The following is a 19,402-nucleotide window of genomic DNA, read 5'->3' as shown; positions in this document are numbered from 1 at the left end:
AGTTATCTTTAAGAATATGTGAAAAAGGACAATTTACTTTTTAAAAGGGTGTCCTCTAAATACGGCATACATATGAAGTACTCTAACATCCTGGATTTTTTTCAAAGCTTTTTGAGAAACACACACAAATAATTCAGATTTAGTCAATTTTATTTACAGTTTGTTTTTTTACATTTCAGAGCATTACACAATTACATATTCTCATTTTCTGACCTGCAAACAGATACCTTAAACGGAAATATTAAAAAAATGAAGTTAGATACATCCAAAATGCAACAATTACACATCTGACAATTCACAAAGTGTAATTTACTAGGACGTATCCTAAGAATTTAGGAACAACCAGTCAGGAGAAAATCTGACCAATTTCAGCAATCAATTATTTACACATTCAAAACAAAGCCTCTCTTAAACTAAACCTCCAGGCAAATGGCCTGAAAGATTTCTTCGGGAAGAAAGACCAGAAGTTATGATTCACACCTATGCAGCATTAACAGCCCTTGATCCCAAACACTGAGCGACTTCTCAGCTTTGTCTTAGAGCTACAGGCATCCCTCTCCGCTTCAGACCCTGAAGTGTTATATTTGTGCCCCCATGTGCATAGAAAGGTTGAGTGTTTAAGTGGTCACTACGATAAAACCCCATTTAATCTGGTCTTTCAGTTATGTGAATTCTTCTTCCTTAAAAACTTGAGCAAGCCTCCTAATGCTGTTTAAACTGGCCTGTGTGGACTGGAGCATGCCTCCCTCAGATGTTTAAGCATGCTTTGAACCAATCTGCACTGGCCAGACTAAATACATCAGAGACTATAATAATCTTTAAAGACCATTTAGACAAGGCTTACATTTCTACACTTCCCTGATGGGCCACCTAATTAAAAAAAAAAAAAAAAAAAAAAAAGTCACAGCTACTACTTTCATTCCTTGTGTTAACCCTTTGCCACACAGCAACTAGTTATATACTGGGTAGAAACTACTAAAAAAATTCCCTGCAAATAAGCTGCCTTTCAGCTCAGGCTATGGCTCCTATGCATTGGGTGTTTGAGGAGGTTTTTTTTCTTTAAAAAAAATTCTCACTTGAAAAATACTCAAGTTCTCACTTTAGGCTAATTTTGATTGCATGTTCAATTTGCTTAACTGTCAAGAAACCGCTACAAATGGAACAACTTTAGTATAAAAAGAGCAGTCAACCGAGTGCAACTTCTGACTTGACAAGTCCTTCATGGTAGTTTTCTAACTAGGCTATGAATTTTGTGGAGCCTCCAGGTTTCTTGCCTACCTTACTTTCCATGTTCACGTTTCAAACTGTGTCAGCAGGGCCCGAACTTCGGGAGTCAGCTGCTTAGCAGCCTTAGCTGCCTCTGTGACGGCCTTGCGGTAAAGACCCTTTCTCTTCTTATTAAAGCGCAACTGGAAGCTTTCTAAAAAGGGGGATAGTTGTGCAAGAGCAAGAAAAGATGTTGTTGTGGAGCCAAACCATGAGATACGAGCCTCCTGTCGAACTAAAAGGCCATTATCTTTCCGGCTCACAGTTATGGTAAGAATACGGGCTGGCCACCAAGGGAAGCCATAAATCTTGGCCCAAACAATGTCCCCTACACATACGGTCCTGCCATCTGGTGTGACACATTTAGAGACGTTTTTGGAAAAGACTTCCGTTTTCAAGGAATTACTGAGCTTTTTCTCTTCCTTTGAAGAGGAGGAGGAGGAGGAGGAGGAGGAGGAAGGTGCATGCATGCTGCCTGGAGGAAAATCAAAGCTTTCAGTAGAGCTACACTCAGAGTTGGTAGATTTCAAATCATCTGTGCTATCACTACTACAAACTGATGCACTGGAAGAGTCAGATTTCTTTTGATTAAGGGTCATGTAAACCGTTATATTGCTTTTGCTGCCTCTCTTGCCCAATGTCTGGTGTTCATCCTGATCAACAGTTACATGCACTTCACTTGTGTCCTGAACCTCACTGCTGGCCTCTTCAGGGCCTTCTGAGGGGCTCTGATTTTCTGAAGGGGCCTCACCTGCTGAGCGGGTGGAGGAGCAGCGAGACTGGGGCTTAGATGCCATCTTGCCACTCCGTATTTTCTCAAGTCCTGTCTTGAGAGAAGAGTCATTTTCTTCATTCCGATACCTTTGTGGCTTTAAACGCAATCGGGGTGGAAGGGAACCTGAGCTGGTGTTCTGAAGACGCCGTGTGAAGTGGACCTTTGAATGTGCATTTTTGGAAGAGGAGGTTGCACTCTGCTTCTTTTGTGCCTTTTCTTTGGCCATTTTCAAGACTTCCCGAGCTTTTGCATGATCCATGTTTTTGCTCTGGAGAACTTTTTTTGTATTTAACTGCGCTTTTGAAGTATTTGCTTGTGCGGAAACTTTAACTACTCTGCTTCTGCTGTGGGCAATATTTGAAACCTTGACCACAGCATTCCTTTTCTGGCTTTCAGTTTGGCTTTTTCCATCCACTTTATGGTCAGTCTTAAGTTTTTTATTCACAGTAGTCACACTCTCATTTCTTCGTTTTTTATTATCCTCATATTTTGAAGAGTCACTTGCATTGCCACCTTTTTTAATTTCCTTTTTTTCTGCAACAACACTGTTTTTGCACTTGTCACATAAGACCTGCCGGGGCCGTAGTTTGATAGCATTCATGATAGAAGTGGGCTCCTCCCTGTACATTTTACGCTTGGGCCGCTTAATTTTCCGGGGCGGAGGCTGAGGTATTGACTGGTTATACGTGTCCCTGATAAACAAAGGAGGAGGGTATGGTGCTCCCTCATGAAAGAGAGGAGGTGGTTTAGAAGTCCATAGGCTTTTAGCTATGCTAGGTTCTGATGGCTGCGCAAGAGAAGAGTCATCAGGGACTGCAGCATTAGATTCACACTTCACCTGTGCCTCATCTTGGAATGGTTTACTTTGGAGCTGCATGGCTTCAGGTTTATCCTTATATTCCCTTTTAGGAAATATGGTCACAGGGATTCCATGGGGTCCAAACCTTAAAGAGAAAAAAAAAAAGGTTACAGGTTTTGAGGGATCTTTTGCTGCATTTATTTAAAAGTATTTGAAAACCTGTCCACGTTATGTAGCCACCATAAAGACGTAAGTCCCAGGAAAATTCAGGCTTTGTATCTAGCCTTATGGTAAGCTTTGAAAAAGCAGGACAGCAAAACCAAGGCAGCAGAGAACATGAAATACGCAGCTTCACTTACTATCAGTTTATCTTGCATCAACAAGATGCCCTCAAAATGTAAACAAAAAATATCACCTAGAGACAGCAGTAAAGAATTAACTTTGTACTTTTAGAAAATGCTTATAAACATACAAACTATACACATCCCATCAACTCCAATTCTAACCCAAGAGTAAATTCCATACTAAGCCATACTTCCACACTAAGAGAACTCTGTGAAGAAGGGTGTCTTCAGGAACTTTTCCAAAATTCTTCAATTTTTAGCATAGCACAAAAGGCCAAGTATGTTTCAGATTTAATCAAGGCAAATACAGACTGCATAAATACTTGCATTTAATACTCTCTACAGAAAGTACCATCACTCTTGATCCACTAAAGATTAGCACTTGATCATCTGATGCATGACAGCCCAAAACTGGCTAGCCTGTTAGTTTGAGTTCTGGTGACACTACCTTTTTTTCAACACAGTACAAACCATTCCTCCCTGTTTTGCGAGCAAACAAAATTTAGACCTTTGCCTACTTTGCTCCAGACAGCTCTAGGTCTCTGCTGCCCTGTTTGACTCACACAGCATTTCTCACCACCCTGATCAGCTCTAAGAGAACAGAGTGAAAAATCCCAGTATGACTCAGGCATTAGCTCAACTTCCCTATAGTAACATAAGTAGCATGTTGCCTAACAGGTAACTGAGACTTTCTGCAAAGGGTTATGCTAAGGGAAACATTTTACCAGTTTGAAAGGCATTATGTTTGCCGCCTTCTGAAAGGAAATCCAACCATAAATACATCCATTTTACAACACCGTATCTTTCAATCCTCAGAACAGGGCAGGAGGGATTATAAAAGCTTGTTTAACCTTCATTCTGTTCCACTCTACAATCTGCCAGCTGAGGTAGCAGCCTTACAAAAAGCTGTCACTCGGCTGTTCACTGCTCGAGCTCTGCCCGACTCCAGCTCCCATACACACACTAGTGTTTGGCTTCTATTAGTTGGTATTTTAATAGTTGACCTTAATGCAGTAACAACATGATAGACAAGGTTGCAATTCAAATGCCAAATCATCCATTTTGAATCACTAAACTCATCACATTTATCCCACACCCCACCTGACAGGAGAATGAAGTAATTACCCAAGATTTGTCCTCAGGCTAACACTAGTTCATGTTGCACTGTAGCTGCTCAAAGGCAACATCCTCTAACTGATTGAACTGAAGTTTATTTACAATCTATGGTTGCCTCTCAACTGAAGATAAATGAATACCAGTCTATTTTCCATTCACACTCCTGCAAGAAACATGCAGTTTATACGAGTGCCTACACGTTGGCTTTATTCCTTCAAAATTGGTTTTGAAAAAACATCATAGGTGTTAGAAGACTCTTTACACCAACAAAAGCAGCCACTTGTTTGTCCTTTTGCTTATCTGTTAAGCCTCTTTTTGCACTTAAAAGTTGTAATTAAAGCAAACAACCCACCCAAGATGTAATGAAATGCAAATTGGATGGATAATTTCAAAAGGAGAACAGAAACAGCAAACAACCTAAGCAAGGGGCAACCAAATAATTTTGTCATCATAAAAAAGAAGGGAACTTGAACACACAGCAATTTACAGTTAGTACCACCATGGACACTGTTGCCGCCCTACACCTAGGTGCTGTTACATTCCTACCTTTGAACCCTGGAGACAGAAGCAGGAGCCCAGGTGGGCAGCTAGAACAGTTCTGGTTTTATCCATTGGCGGAAGAGTGCTCTTCACCACAAAATATCCCACCACCCACAAAAGTTTGTTTCTGAGGTCTGGACCCACTCCAGTTGAATTCCACATATCCCTACAGAAATGAGCAGCAATACTAAATGCAGTCTACTGCACTAGTGAAGGCTACAGTGAATTATAAACATTTAGCAGCTGATACAGGCATTTCTCCAGCCTGCAGTCGGGCATTAAACCACAAGGGACACACTCATAACTAAGTTTTAAGTTCCCTAAAGTCCCAGAAGCCCACCAAGCGCAAAGAAGTTGCTTTTCCACAAGCATTTTTCCTTCCATTAATGATTACGAGGAAGTTATTCACTTTCAAGTAGGGCTTAAAAAGAAACTATCCACTGATAATAATTAAATTGGCAATATTTTCAGTGTTACTTGCATCAAGAACTTCAGCTTCTTTAAGAGCAATACAACCCAGATCCCATCTTTCACCACCCAATAAAGATTACAGCATTTGGGACAGTTAATTTACTGTAAGAGTTGAGAACAAGGCAGGACAAAAATCTCTGCTGTGCAAGTTTCAATCCCCCAAAAAACATCACTAAAGTAGAACTAGACAGGAGCATGATATCAGACAGGCAAAACCCACACAGGAAAACATTATTTACAACTCTCTTCATTGTCTCAGGAGCCACATTTCCTAGCCCCTCACAAGACATTTCCACAGTCCAATGCACAAGTCTTGCTTAGCATTAGCAGCATCGATCAGGGAAGAACTGGATGAAGAGGACTGCAAGGAGGCTCTCCAGAAGGATCCTGTTTACCTACTTCACCTCCCTCCCCCTAAACATTCATTCTACTGCCTCACAAAGTCAGCATAATTAGCAATCCAAATGCATAAAAAAGCTTAATGGAAAGCTCGCCAGATGACTGACACCATGAAGGTATTGAAGATTAATACTGCATCTTAGACTACCTTTTCTTTCAAGCACCTGCATAATACACAGGCCAAACAGCGGAAGAACAACACAGCCAAAGTGGAATTTTTATCTAAAATGCAAACCTTCTTTAGTGAGACACAAAACCAATCCAGACAATCTCTGAAGCTGGAGTCTGTCTCACAAAAGATACTGCTTTAACAAATGAACTAAAATCTCCTGTTCCTGTCTACCTAAAAACGAATGACTTGTAGAATTGGAGAACATTCTCAGATATCATCCAGTGCCAGTTATGTAAGAACAAATGAAGGCACTATTCCTGTAAATGATGTGTCAATACATGAAGACATGACTAGTCAAAACACAGTCCACCTGAAGTACAAGAGAAATTTGTTAAGCCCAGAGACCGATTATTACTTCCAACAGCTGAGTGTATGGTGCCCTCTCTTTGCCCTCATCCAATAGCAGGTTTCATCCATAAACATTCAGGTTTTGTATGACCTTTGTTTCCTCCTTGGTGAATGAAGTTCTCCAACTATGCAACTTGGAAGAACAGTATGAAAATTAAGAGAAAACAATGGCAGAAAAACTCAGGAATGAAACTGTAAATGATACAGGAGAGAATGGTGACAAAGAACAAGGTAAGAAGAGAGTGAAGGCAAAGCAAATGGCCTGGTTTTTTTTTAAGAGAAGCAGCAGAATGAAGATGTGATCTTAAACTTAATAAAGACAAGGCACAATACAGCCCATAATTAGTTCAACAGGAAACACAAGTATTTATTGAGTATACTAGAACTTCAAGCCCTATTTTCATACATCTAGTTGGTAGACCTTGAAGACAAGCACTTCTCATACGATCACGGTAATAGTTTTGATTATACCAACTACATGTTTGAAATAGCTAGGAGTGTCATGTGTATGTAGGTTAGACATAAATGTTGCAAAAACTAGCATTTGGTTCATCTACTGCAGAGATGAAGAGGGTCTAAAAGGCTACCATACAAAAAAAACGTAAAACAACCCAAGCAACCTAACTCGGTTGTATCATCACCTTTACTGATTGACACATCAATGACTCGGCAGCAGAAAACCACCTACTAAAAGAAACAATTTCAGTTATGCTACCTCAGTGAGATGACCTACACGTTTCCTTTGTTAGATGTTGCATGTTTAAGTACTTCAAAGAACTGCCTTAACAACAAACTAAATTTCTTTAACATACCGATCCCAAGTATCGCCTGCCCCTAACAGAATATTCCTTTCCTCCAGAAAAGGCTATACTTTGAAAGGCCTACTGCAATTACGGTTTGCTTAACAAAAAAAAAAAAACACAAACCAAAAAAACCAACATTTGTGCATAAGTTCCAGTTGTCCACTGTACAGCCCACTCTCATAACATAATATAGTTCTACCTCAGACTTGAAGGAATAGAAGGATTCATTGATAGGGGATCTAAAATGAAGTGCTAGGAAAACCAAAGTAAGAAATAGGTATTTCAACCTAACTTAAGGCAGTTCTGGAAAGCAGTGCACTGCTGCTTCACACCTATTAAAAATTAGAATCAGTTTTCCATGCTGCCTGCTTCCTTCCCCGTAAAGGTGTCCTGGCTCTCTTCTGCTTTGAAAGGGCAACTCTAAAGGAGAAGACTGTTGAGACCCATCGTAAGAAACTTATCTCCAAGAAGTTTTACAAGTAACTAGAGCAATCAGTAGAGTCTAATAATGTTTCCGGTATACCTATCACTCCAATATACATATGCATTAAAGACATAAATAGCAACAGGAATATCAGGAACTATATTTAATAAAAGGCTACCGGGGTAGATGAGATCAATTCTGGCAGTCCAGTCATCTTTAGACTGAGAAAAGCTTTCAATTGGCTAGGGTACGCAGACACAAAAATATGATTAAAAAGTCAGGGTTTATTTCCATTTGTCAGCTGCAAGTTAATGAACTATGAAAAATACTAGTTAGCCGTTATGTAAAAGCTAGTTTGGGTATCAAACCTAGAAGTCTATCACTTAAGTTTACATATTAGTAACACAAATCCGTATTGCTTTAAGCAAGCAAAGTAAACCCACTTTTTTCAAATCAAAATTCTATAGCAGAATTACTGCAATGAATACATATTACTACTCAATTTGTATGCAAAAACACAGTACAGTTAAAAGTATTTTTTTAAAAAATAAACATGAGAGAGGGAAAAAATCCCATTTAAATTTGTAACTGTACATACATAAACATCTAAACAATACATCCTGGGGCAAAGTGTTTTCACACTACTACCATGTAAAGTCTTAAGCTCTCATCTTGAGGCCCCAATGTCTCTTAACTTTTGCTTCTCCATTAAAAGAAACAAAAGTGAAAAAGCACCTTGCTCTGCGAAGAGCAGTCGAAGGAGAGAACCCACTGAACTGCTTCAGAAGCATTTCACATCTGTCTACAAACACACTGAATTAAAGTCAACAAAGCACGGTAACTTCCAGTGTTGTGGTAAGTGTTAAATAAAGTCTGTTGTAAATGACTATGATCAAAACTCATCTTCACTACCATGTCAGACAACAGTAATCTCCGATTACCTTTCTATGCTTTGCTCTTGTACTCAGTATCATCCTTTGTGTTTTGCAAAAGCCAAAACAAGCAAGAACTGAAGCAATTTTTATTGCATGGATAAAAGTTCAAAGACTATAATAATATGTTGAAATAATGTAGAGCTAAGTATATATATTTCATGCATGTATCTAAACTGAGGTTTTAAATTATAATATTCAATATAAAACACATTTAGATCATAGCTATTTGAACATAAAGTACATGTATTTAAAACAGAGATTATGCAATAACCTATTTTTAATATACGATTTACTTGGTGTGATAAAGCGCAATATGGAACATATTGCTTTAAGTGGCAGGCACCTTACTGAAAAAAGCATCCACAGAAGCCAAACTATCAACTGAACGGTTTACTCACCTCCTGAGCTAAGCAGACTAGAAAATGCTTATTTCATTTAGAGCTCTAAAAACATGGCACAGGACTGCAGCATAGGTAACTCTTTGGAAATAACACATCATCAAGAATAGATGTTGCCTCTCCATCACACACTCGGCACCAAGAAAAATCTGGTTAAATATATGACAGTTCAAATTAAGTAACACGTGACAATCCACATCTAAGTGAAATATAAGAAGCTTACTACTCAAAGACTTTTGCAAATCAATGTTATGCTTGGTGTTTTTCAAAGAGGTACACTTGCCTGAAATCCAAGCTCTTGTTTCTGGGACACTTTCAAGACAGAGGAAAGACAAGGGCAGAGTATACATAGAATTGAGTTTGAAAGAATACCTCAAGAGAACTGGTTAGAATACCCCAGGCAGCAGTGATTTTTAATTTGTAACCACTGTCAACCTGGATCTACTACTGCAATCGTTACCCAAGTGGAAACCAACTAATGGATACCAAACAACATGCAAATATACCAAACATTGTATTAGCTTACAGGACACCGCTCCACAAAGTTAGAAGCCCTCTGAAAGACTTCCAACTCCCAGGAAACTGAATCACAGAAGTTTATGTAGCCAGGATGCTGATGCAGACTTTGAAGAATTACCCACTGTAGAGACAGAAGAATCTCAAAGTTGATAAGCCTAAAGAGTATACAGGTGGTCCTCCCTAATAACAGAAGTGGGAAGGTACCCCTCACCTTTTCATTGGAAAGGATTTACAAGTTAATTTGCAGAATTTCCTTCAGTTTTCTGCAACTTTGAGTTCCATCAAGGATATAAAAGCAAACTTTAAAAGATAGAATGCTTTCAGTTTAGGCTTCCTGCTGACTACCAATTCTACTGGCATGCTTATAAAACTGAAAGTCTGTTTAAGCTGAAATTACAATTATCTTTTAATTTTTACATCTGTTGGTATTATTAGTTTCAAGTGTCAATTGCATTTTAAAGTAGATGCTTTGCCAATATATTTGGAAGTGTTACACAACTGCAAAACTTCATGATTAAAGTAAAATGCCTTGAATATGGACTTCAAGATCATCCACATACCAGTCAGACCCAAGACACATGGAAAAGAATGATACTGTTAATTAATGGATGAACTTTAAGCCAATTCCACATCAAGATGGACAAGATCCATCAGTCCCATAATAGAAAAGAAAAAAAATTATTTAAAGCATACTGAAAATTTCACCTCCACCCTGTCTCTCAACACTTCAAGCCAAGTCAAGTCAAGCTACTCTGAGAAAGCAACGGTAATCCATGCTGTTGGAAGACAGAAAAGGATACTGTAAGAAGAAAGAACAGTTTAACCATCATCTGTTGTATCACAGTCTGACAAAGAACAGTAGTAGACCACAGCTACTTCAGGAAAGTTTGAGGCACAATCCACAGGCGCCCTATTTACCAGCAAGATTAGGGTTTACCAGTTTGAGAAAGGGAAGTCACACTCCTTGTACTGGCTCAAAATCAGAAGCAGATTGACGAATGTTTTCAGTATAAACAGCAGCTTTAACATGCCTTATACCCATTTCAGCAAACCCCTAAAAGCTAGTCCAGTTTTGTCAGAGATTTTCACTTTCCAAGTGGAAACCTGGGAATGAGTAAGCCTTTCAAGAAACATTTGATAAGTGACCGCAAATAACACTCAAAGGTTTGAATGTAGAGACACAAGACAAACTATTTTCATACAAACATTACAAAATCATAAAAAAAATTTTAGGATGAGAGCAATATCACGACAACTTCTGATCCAACCCTGTCCTCTAAGTAAGGCTACATTTGACACTATGTCATTCAATATATAACCTCTGTCAATCACAAGCAAAGTACCTGTAGTAATTTACTCTCTTAAACACACACACACACACACATCACACTTATGGTTCCAGTGTTCTGGGGATAAAGCAAATATCAAAAAACAAACAAATGGTTGTTACTTAAATGCTAGAATTTCACCAAGCTCCTTTACACATCTGAGAAAAACCACAAAAGAGAATAGGTGATGAACTGTAGGAACACCTTGCACAGAGTCTAAGTTAAAAAAAAATAATTATCACACCAAAACACAACCCTGAGTAACAGATATTTCTTTACTGTTGATAATGTGTATCACTGAACATCAGTACTTAGAATCTAAACCTTCTGCAGACAAGGACAACCAAATGTTGTCCCTGCTTATTAAATGAAGTTATTAGTAAAAGAGAACTTAAAAGGCAGGAGAAACGTGCCACATTTTCTCAAAACTTCTGCTATTTTCCTTCTCGCATCATGCATCTTAAATTTCTCAACTTGGGTGTACCTTCCCCCCCGCATCATTCTTGGTGTATATGGTTACAACACACTAGATTCACCCTGTGGAGTTTATACCAACAAAATGAAAGCGTACATAGACTGCAATTTTCAAGAAGTGTTAAATATAAATGATTTACAAATCTAACAGATGTTTTGCAGATTAAGACAACACAAACTAGAGAATGGATGCAACAGTCCATTATTTACCCTTATTCTTTTTGAGTAGAAAGGTCCATGAATAAATCAGGAAAAATACAGGATTCAAGAGTTGCCAAGAAAGCAAGCCATAACTGAAAACTGCTGCTAGAATTATAAGAACTTGAAGCTGTCTATAAGAGTTTATTTTCATCATATAATGCTGCAGGAAGTCTTTCCTCCTCTTCCACAACCAAATCCCAAGATATAATTTCAAACACCTGTCTACTAGCAATGTACTGGGCATCTTTTGGGTATCTAAGATCAGAAAACAACTTTTTGCTCTCCCCTTTCCCCTCAAAAGCTATTGTCACACACAAGTGGAAAGGGAAATAGCTTAGAGAAAAAGACAATAGGAAGGCACGTGTCCATCACATCTGTAGGATTAGAAGGAAAATTTTAGTCAAATGAGAAAGCAATAGAAAGTCCAAGTCCTGAATGTTGGCAAAACAACAGAACATAAATTTAATCCCCCTTGTGTCCTTAATCTTTGGGAAGGGGAAAAAAAATGCAGAAATAATTATCCTCTCTCCAGAAAAGCAAACTAAAAACTAGGACTTATTAATCCTACATTTTAAGGTTTACAAATGCTATGCTCATCAGGTATTTCCTTCCTCCAGGTGCAGAGCAAGATTTACACTAATTCGGAGCCAGCAGGTGGCATTCACATCTCACACACCCTGAGCAAACAGGGTGTTCGGCAAATGCAGGACACGGGCAAGCTCACAAGCCTTATTTAAGCCCCATACCTAACAAGTAGTTTTCAATGACAACTTGTACAAAAGCATGGGATATTAACTACAGTCGTGCATGAAGCATTCTGCTATCCGCTCTGACACAACAGGACAGGATTGCCGCCTGCTGCCTGCCTGATGGCTGCCTGCATGTCCTGCCTCTCCTCAGCACCACTCCATCAGCTATACCCAGAACTCCTCACATCAGAACTTTATCCTAACATACAATAAGGCACGTAAAAGTTTATTACTACTGTTGCCAGTAAGATCACATTTCTAGTTAATGCAACAAGCCTTTAGAGCAACAGAAGTGGGGATACGTGCCTCTTTAGATGATTATTTACTGCGTAAGAATTTTTTTTTTAACTCAGTAGACATGGGCTCCCATTCTCTGCTGACTTTCAAAACTTCCTGTTCAGCTGCTGACAGGTACACAAGACTGCCATTAAAACAGAGAAAATACTTCCTTACCTCAAATAAATGTAGTAATAAAGTCCACTGAACACTGAGGTGCTTGTGTTATCAACTCCTAAATGGACATCCTATTTACAGGGGGTAGGGTAGGAGAAGAAGTCAGACCTTTAATACAAACACCACTGACTTCATATCAAAGTCCACAAGAATAAAATGCAAAGTCAGTGCATCATTTCAACAAAGGAAACAGAATGAAATAAAAAGAAAAAACCCAAAACAAACCAAAAAAAGAAACTTTAAAACCAGAAATATATGGGGAACATTTTTGCTTTTCTTTCACCTTGAAGATCAAGTAATTCAGAACATGACTTGAGAAGGCTAAAAGAGTTCACTGGACAGGTTTTTAAAACATTGATTAAAAGAGTCTTCTTTGTACTGTACAGAAGTAGCACCCCCTCACAGCCCTGAAGGGAAAGCAGAAAGGACTAGGAATTATTTTCTTCCAAGTATATGATGAAAACTGTATTAACACATGCAGTGAACGCATCAGCTGCTTTTTGAAGCTACTGAATGAGTAAATGCCAATACAAAACTTCACTTTTGTTAAATAAGAACTGGCAGGTTTAAGATATTGATCCCCCTTCATTAGGAAAGTTTGTAAGATTGCATGAATCTTGAATGCACTTAATGAGATAGTGGAGACAGGTGGTTACTGAAAACTATCTTTCCATACTAGAAATCCCAGTGTTTTCATGTAAATGCAGGCTGAAATGTACATGGGTTTGATACAATCGTACTCCTCCTTTTTTTTTTGTTCAGTGGAAAAACTTGTTATAAGAATTCTAGGCCTGCCTCTAGATATACTAGACGCAGAAAGAAATTAAATAAAAATGCTGATGCTCTACAAGTTCACATGCTGCTACACAAAACAAACATATAGAGAAAAGCTGATACCCAATACTATCATTCAGTCACTTCCAACCGAAGTCATAAAGTCTGAAATAAAATTTAAGTCTTAGGTATTCATGTAACACCTGTTTTCTGATAATGCTTCAATTTCTTACAGGTAGTAAGTTCTTGGACTATTCCTAGAGTTCATTTACCACTGCATTTCCTGCTCTGAGATATCTGAACAGAGACTCCTATTCATCTACAAGTATTTACTTGTCACCAGCCAAGTATTACAGACCTTATGTCTAGAAACTCAATTCCTGTCCACGCACTCTGAAGAACTCTGCTTTTAGAATTTAAAATTCATCTTCTGGAATCTCATGTAAGAAGCACCTCTGAAGGAAGTCCAAGATCATTATGAATGGAGAGAAAGAAGTGGCTCCACTGCATAAGAGAATCTAGGAGTAATAGCAGAAGCCTTCATATATCACTTCTTCACAGTTCTTACTGTGAAGACTTGCCCCAGGGCCTGTGCTTAAAAACAGGGGAAACTGAGATGCATGCTTCCACTGAAGGCACAACAGAAAAGCAGCAGCTTGCCTGCTACAGATGACCTTTACTGCAAAGTGCTGCAGTAGGTCTGGCTGCATCAGGATCTTCCTCGTACAAGAAAACCTCGGGCAAACGAGGGGATGTTTGGGGTCAATGAGTGCTTAGTATGATATGACTTTTCAGGAGCAAGGGAGAAGCTGGCATCTTCCTTCTTCACATCTATAGACACCCTAAAAGTACAGAAGCACGTTTGTCACCCTACTAACCAGGGAAACAATGTGATTTTTGATTTTGCTATTACAACTTCAGACCTATAAAAGAATCTATGTTACCTAGCACTACATCTGAAGTTGTAATGCCTCCTGGCCTGCTTTGAGACATTTTAATATTTCATACTAGAAGCAAGTAGTTTGCAGATTACATTTTAGTACGCGGCTTCAAAAGGCAAGCTGGTAACATTTCAAACGACAACTGACAAACTTAAAACTTAATTCCATAACATTACCCAGAACTTGGGTTTCAGAAAACGCCTGCTGTTTCAAAAACCAACGACGAAGCTAGCTTCAGGACAAAAGTGCTGGTCCCTAATGGCTTTCCTTTTAGAAAGCATTGAGAACGCTGCTGTTACAGAAAGTTATTAAACAGCTAGTAGTAATGTAAAAGGGAGTCATAAAAGGCATATGACCACGCATGCAGCTTAAGGCGGGGGGGGGGGGGGGGGGGGGGGCGGGAGAAGCACTGCATTTTTTGCATACCAATTATTTTAAATAATAACCCCAGTCAAATTTCACTTTCCTCTCATGTACTTGTGTAGTCCTTTTATGTCTAGAAAGCAAGCAGTAAGAGGAGGAGGTATTTTCACCTGTAAATAGCAGTTAGATGGTTAACAAGATACATAAGCACCACTGGTGAGTTCCAGACTCCCAAGAACCCCTTGCTGCAGGAAGGCAATGAGAGGAGCAACCCCAGGCCTCACAGTATGGTAAGGCTTTAAGCTATTTTGTGGTAAGAAACAGTCGTCGTCGTCCCTCACCCCTCCAAAAAAAAGGTTATTTAAGAACCATTAAACTTCATTTACTGCAGACAAGGAGCAATCAGATACTAGTAACTACTTCAGGAATGTAATAGCGTGGCTTGAAAACCATTATTCTGAAAAATAAGGTTACCTAGGCAATGTAACACACAAGGCAACGAGAAAAAGAGATCCCAGGGTCTGTACGTCTGTACAAAGCCCGGGATAAATGCTAGCGTTTGCTGCTCAGGTCCTTTCCCCGCGGCAGCCAGGGATGCTGGAGGCCCGACGTGCATCCCAGCCAAGCCAAAAGGATGGGCCCACGTGCTCGCCCCCCTCCGGCTCCCCCATTTTCTCACTCCCAGGGGACAGTACTTTCGTTAGGGGCAACACCGTCCGGCGGGCGGGCGGGCGGGCGGGCAGCTGCCGGCCCCGGGCAGGGCCCGCTCCCCCCTGCCGCGCTGGGGCCGGGGGCGGGCGAGAGGGGCCGGGAGGGCCTGCCCGCCCCGCCGCGCTCCCTCCACCCCCGCTACAAGGCTCGAGGAGGCGGCTGCCCGTGAGCGGCTGCCTCCGGTCCCCGGGGAGGACGCGGGGGCAGGAGGCACTCGCTCCCGGGCGGACCCACGGCTCCGGCCCCACGGGCGAAGGCGGGGGGGGGGGGGGAGGGGGGGAAGGGAAGGGAAGGGAGGGGAGGGGGGGGGGGAGGGGATGCCCTTGCCGTCGCGCCCCCCGGCCCCTCCCCGAGGGCCGGAGAGGCGCAGGGCGCCCTCGCTGCCCCCGTCGCCGGGGCGGGGGGGGAGGGTGTCGGGACGGCTCCCCCGTGACATCTCACCTTTTAGAGAGGTCCATGAGGACCCCAGAAAAAAGCTTCTCTCCCAGCCGGAACGAGACCACCAGGGCGTCCTCGATGATGTGATCCAGGGTGACCCGCACCTCGGAGCCAGGCAGCAGCGGAGCCTCCGCCTCCCCTCCGGCCGGAGCCACGGGCACCGGGGACTTGGGCTCGACAGCGGCGGCATCAGCAGCATCCGGCTCCTCCTCCTCCGGCCGGGACGGCTCCTCCCCGGGCTCCGGCTCCGCGGAGCCCCCAGTAGCCGGCGGGCAGGGCTGCGGCTCCTCCTCGGGAAGTTCAGGGTGCCCAGCAGGCGGCGGGCAGGGCTGCGGCTCCTCCTCGGACTCCGGGCTAGGCGCTCCGCGGTGCTCGGCCAGGGGCGAGCCCTCCTCCGGGGTGGAGGGCGGCAGCTTCTCCGTCCTCTCGGCTTCCGGCTCCCGAGTCCCGGCCGGGCTCCGGGCGAGCTGCACAGGCGGCGGCTCCTCGGCCTCGCCGGGCACAACCTTCCCTCCGTCGGCCTCCTCCCCATCAGGCACCACCGACTCCACGGCCTCGGTGACGGCAGGGAGAGGGTCCGCACCGGCCTCGCTGCCTGGGATAGGCTCCATCTCAGGCTCGGCTTCGCCAGCCCCCCCATCGCCCGGCACCGCTGCAGTTGCTGCCGCCTCCGCAGCCATGGCCGCCATTTTCTCTGCTGCTTCACCGCCGCCTCCCTCCAGCAGCGGGATCGATAACCACGGCCTTCCCCGCCCGCCTGGGAGGGAGAGCCCGCCCCCTAGGCTCGCATCCGGCAGCCTATTGGCGGGCGCCGTGCATATTCCTGCTTCTACTGGAGAGCGGAGTAGTCCGTCAAGCCGAGTGGGAACTTCTCGTTGGCCAGCGGGGACTTCATTCAATGAAGAGTCGGGAAGAGGAAGAAGGGGCGTGGCTTAGCACTTTACAGGCCGTTAGAGATTAGAGGGGCCGGGCCTCCAGGGCTGCTCCGCTATCTCATTGGTGGCAGGAGGAGCCGTTCCCGTGGGAGGCCGGTAATTGGCGGCGCCAAACGTCTGTTAGGGGGGAGCGAGGCAGGAGCCGCGCGGTGGCCGGCATGCGCGCTGCGGGCAGGCGGCCGGGAGAGGGCGTGAGGGAAGATGGCGAGGGCAGGAGGGTGGCGCCGGGGGGGCAGGGTCGGTCGGTCGGTCGGTCGGTCGGTCTGTCTGTCCTGTAGTGGCATCCCCGGGGGGGAGAGGCTGTCTCTGCCTCCCGGCTGCTACTGCACCGCGCCCGTCGCCGCGCGTGTGCAGGCCGGGGGCGGGGGGGGCACTGGTCTGTGGCGCCACCTGCCCCTGTGCGGTGGCGGTGAGCGGGGCCCACGCTGAGGGGAGGGGGGTGGGTGAAAACCTGTGGTGAGAGAGAGGGAAAGCGTGAGGGAGGCAGCGGGCCTGGTGTCCTTTGTGAAGTAAATCAACACGTTAAACAGTGAATTTGGTACAGCGGATAAAGGTGAAAAGCGCAGAGCTGGGAGGAAAAGTGTTAACCTCTTCCCTGGAGATGTACTGAATCGGTTGCTACTGTGTGGGCATTTTTTCCCCGCAGGTAGGAAATCTGGTATTTCCTAAAGAAAAAATAATGAAGAAAAGAAAGGTTTCAGTCCATGTATGATTTTACATTTTGGGAGCCCGAGCCCTTTGTAGAAAGGAAGGATTTGTTGGAAGGATGGCTGGGTAAAGAAAAGTAGATCAACTGGAGGCAGAAAGACAAAAGTGATGTTAAAGCACGAATGGGTTTACTCTTCCTAGTGCTATTATCAGAGCTATACTGTGCGGCAACAAATGAAATTTTCTGAGAAGTGAAGAGTCAAATCTTACGGATTTTCTTTAAAAATAAAGTATTTTTTTCTTTCACGTTAGGGACTTTTATTGGCTGGCTTCAAAATTACTACCAACCATATGATTAGAATAAAAATGGAGCTACACTGTGGGTTGTCAGGTAGAAAACTTAAAAATAATGGGCATGAAGAAGTAAGGAAATTTTTGCAAGGTGTATGAGGAAAAAAACCTTGATCAGATTTAAGGCCTGGTACTACACACACCTTTTTTTTTTTCCTTTTTTTTTTTTTTTCTCTTCATAGTAGGAAAAGTGAGTTATATGTAGTTAAAGTACTACAGTAATGCAAAGATGATTTTTTTTAATAATATTAAATGAGGACATGGAATAAATAGTCTTCTGTAACACCAAAAAAGTAATGTATAAGTATGCAAGTAAGACATGATCTTGCAAGATTCTAGTTGTGGGCTTTTAGTAATAAAGGCATGATTAACCTACTCTGTCCTGATCATAGTTGTTTAACTTACCTAACAGACATAAAGACTCTTTCTTTTGTATCTGATACTGATTTACTTTGCATGGTGAGCATAATGTTTGCATTATTGATGGTGTAAAGTGTGTAAGGAACATGTGGGAACATCAGGAAGAACAGCTAGACACATTTCTTGGAGACAAATATATTTGAAATATAGTTAAAAGAATTTGCTAATGATTAAACTGCTTAATTTTTGTATGTTTTATTACTACATCTGTTAAATCAATGGTTTGATAGTGTGGATGGGTAGAATAGAATAGGTTTATTGGGGAGGGAGCAGTAGATACTGAATTACAAATGTATTTTTTTCCAGCCATGTTTGCAGCTTTGTCAGTCTGTATCACAGAGAAACAGCAGATGGATACAGCGTGTGATCTGTGGCTTAAAAGGAATCAGATTTGGTGAGCTTTTCCATAACTACCTACCATTAATATTACTTCCTAAGTCATTTTGTTAGACCATATTTGTAAAAGATCTGTATTCTGTATCCTGAGGCCATAATGCTTTGAAAGATGGCAGCTGTCTGAGCGCCCCTAAGGCTCAATGTGTTCTTTGGCAGAATTCTGGAGAATAACGAGAAGATTTGTGTTGCTACTGAGTTACCTTCATTTCAAAGCTATCCGTGTGGAAGGATTTCAGTTCTAATTCAGATCAGAGATTACAGGTTTTCCTGTATGTTCTGCCAAGGAGAATGCAGTAGTGGCTCTGGAAGGTTCACCGAAGCTGCAAATGATTCGTAAAGAGTTCTCAACTCAAAGAAGCCTGGTCTAAAAGAAATAGTCATAGAAGTGGAAGGAGGACTCTGCTGTTCTTCCCTCTCATTATTTTTGTTATGTGCGATTATGACAACATATGACATATAGAAAATAAACATTTGTTTCCCAGAAACCTTTTACCTTATTCAGACAAGTAGTAGGCTAGATTAAAGAAACATATTAGTGAAGATCGTTCATACATAGCACTAAAACTGTCTTTACGCTGCTCTCCTACGCAAAGAATTTCACTGTGCTTGGAGGTACTCCAGCTGTATTTCAACAGTAGACCAAACCATACTCCGCATGCACAGGATTGTTCTGTACATTAGAAGTATGGTTTTGTTGTTACTGTTTTAACACTAGTAGTAATCTATTTATTTACCCCAAGACTAATGTGAGGAAAAGGCATCACATTAGCTAGAAGGGCTCGTAGGGTACAGGGATATGTATTGTCATATATTCTGTACTATTTTTTGTAATTTTTTTTTTTTATCAGGACACCTAGTACTATATTCCAAAAGCTTACAAACACTTGCACTCAGATAAATGTTTGCAAAAT

General features: G+C 42.1%; 2 protein-coding genes across 19 annotated transcripts in view; one reads left to right on the top strand and one right to left on the bottom strand.

Annotated features, from left to right (window-relative positions):
- The window catches only part of PWWP2A (PWWP domain containing 2A), a 43,837-nt gene extending 27,382 nt beyond the window's left edge, over nucleotides 1–16,455 (bottom strand). For 4 of the 8 annotated variants that reach the window (XR_008748531.1, XR_008748532.1, XM_055812839.1 and 1 more), the window contains exons 1-2: nucleotides 15,745–16,455; nucleotides 2,018–2,985 (exon numbers count right to left, since the gene is read on the bottom strand). Coding sequence is in view for 4 of the 8 variants with exons in the window: in XM_055812839.1 (XP_055668814.1) it covers nucleotides 2,018–2,985; nucleotides 15,745–16,430 (1,654 nt within the window). In the remaining 4 variants the exon portion in view is untranslated. Of the gene's footprint in view, nucleotides 1–132; nucleotides 2,986–15,744 lie in introns of those variants that run through there. The other 4 variants (XR_008748529.1, XR_008748530.1, XM_055812838.1 and 1 more) reach the window with 2 other exon arrangements.
- Nucleotides 16,366–19,402, top strand: part of FABP6 (fatty acid binding protein 6) — a 46,331-nt gene continuing 43,294 nt past the window's right edge. For 4 of the 11 annotated variants that reach the window (XM_005231723.4, XM_055812847.1, XM_027778739.2 and 1 more), the window contains exons 1-2: nucleotides 16,366–16,772; nucleotides 18,402–18,489. The gene's annotated coding sequence lies outside the window, so the exon portion shown is untranslated. Of the gene's footprint in view, nucleotides 16,773–16,941; nucleotides 17,451–18,401; nucleotides 18,490–19,402 lie in introns of those variants that run through there. The other 7 variants (XM_013294655.3, XM_027778738.2, XM_027778737.2 and 4 more) reach the window with 2 other exon arrangements.

The sequence above is a fragment of the Falco peregrinus genome, chromosome 8 (assembly GCF_023634155.1).
Source record: "Falco peregrinus isolate bFalPer1 chromosome 8, bFalPer1.pri, whole genome shotgun sequence".
Lineage (NCBI taxonomy): Eukaryota > Metazoa > Chordata > Aves > Falconiformes > Falconidae > Falco > Falco peregrinus.
Note: the sequence above shows the minus strand (reverse complement) of the source record. Positions and strands in the feature narration are given on the sequence as shown.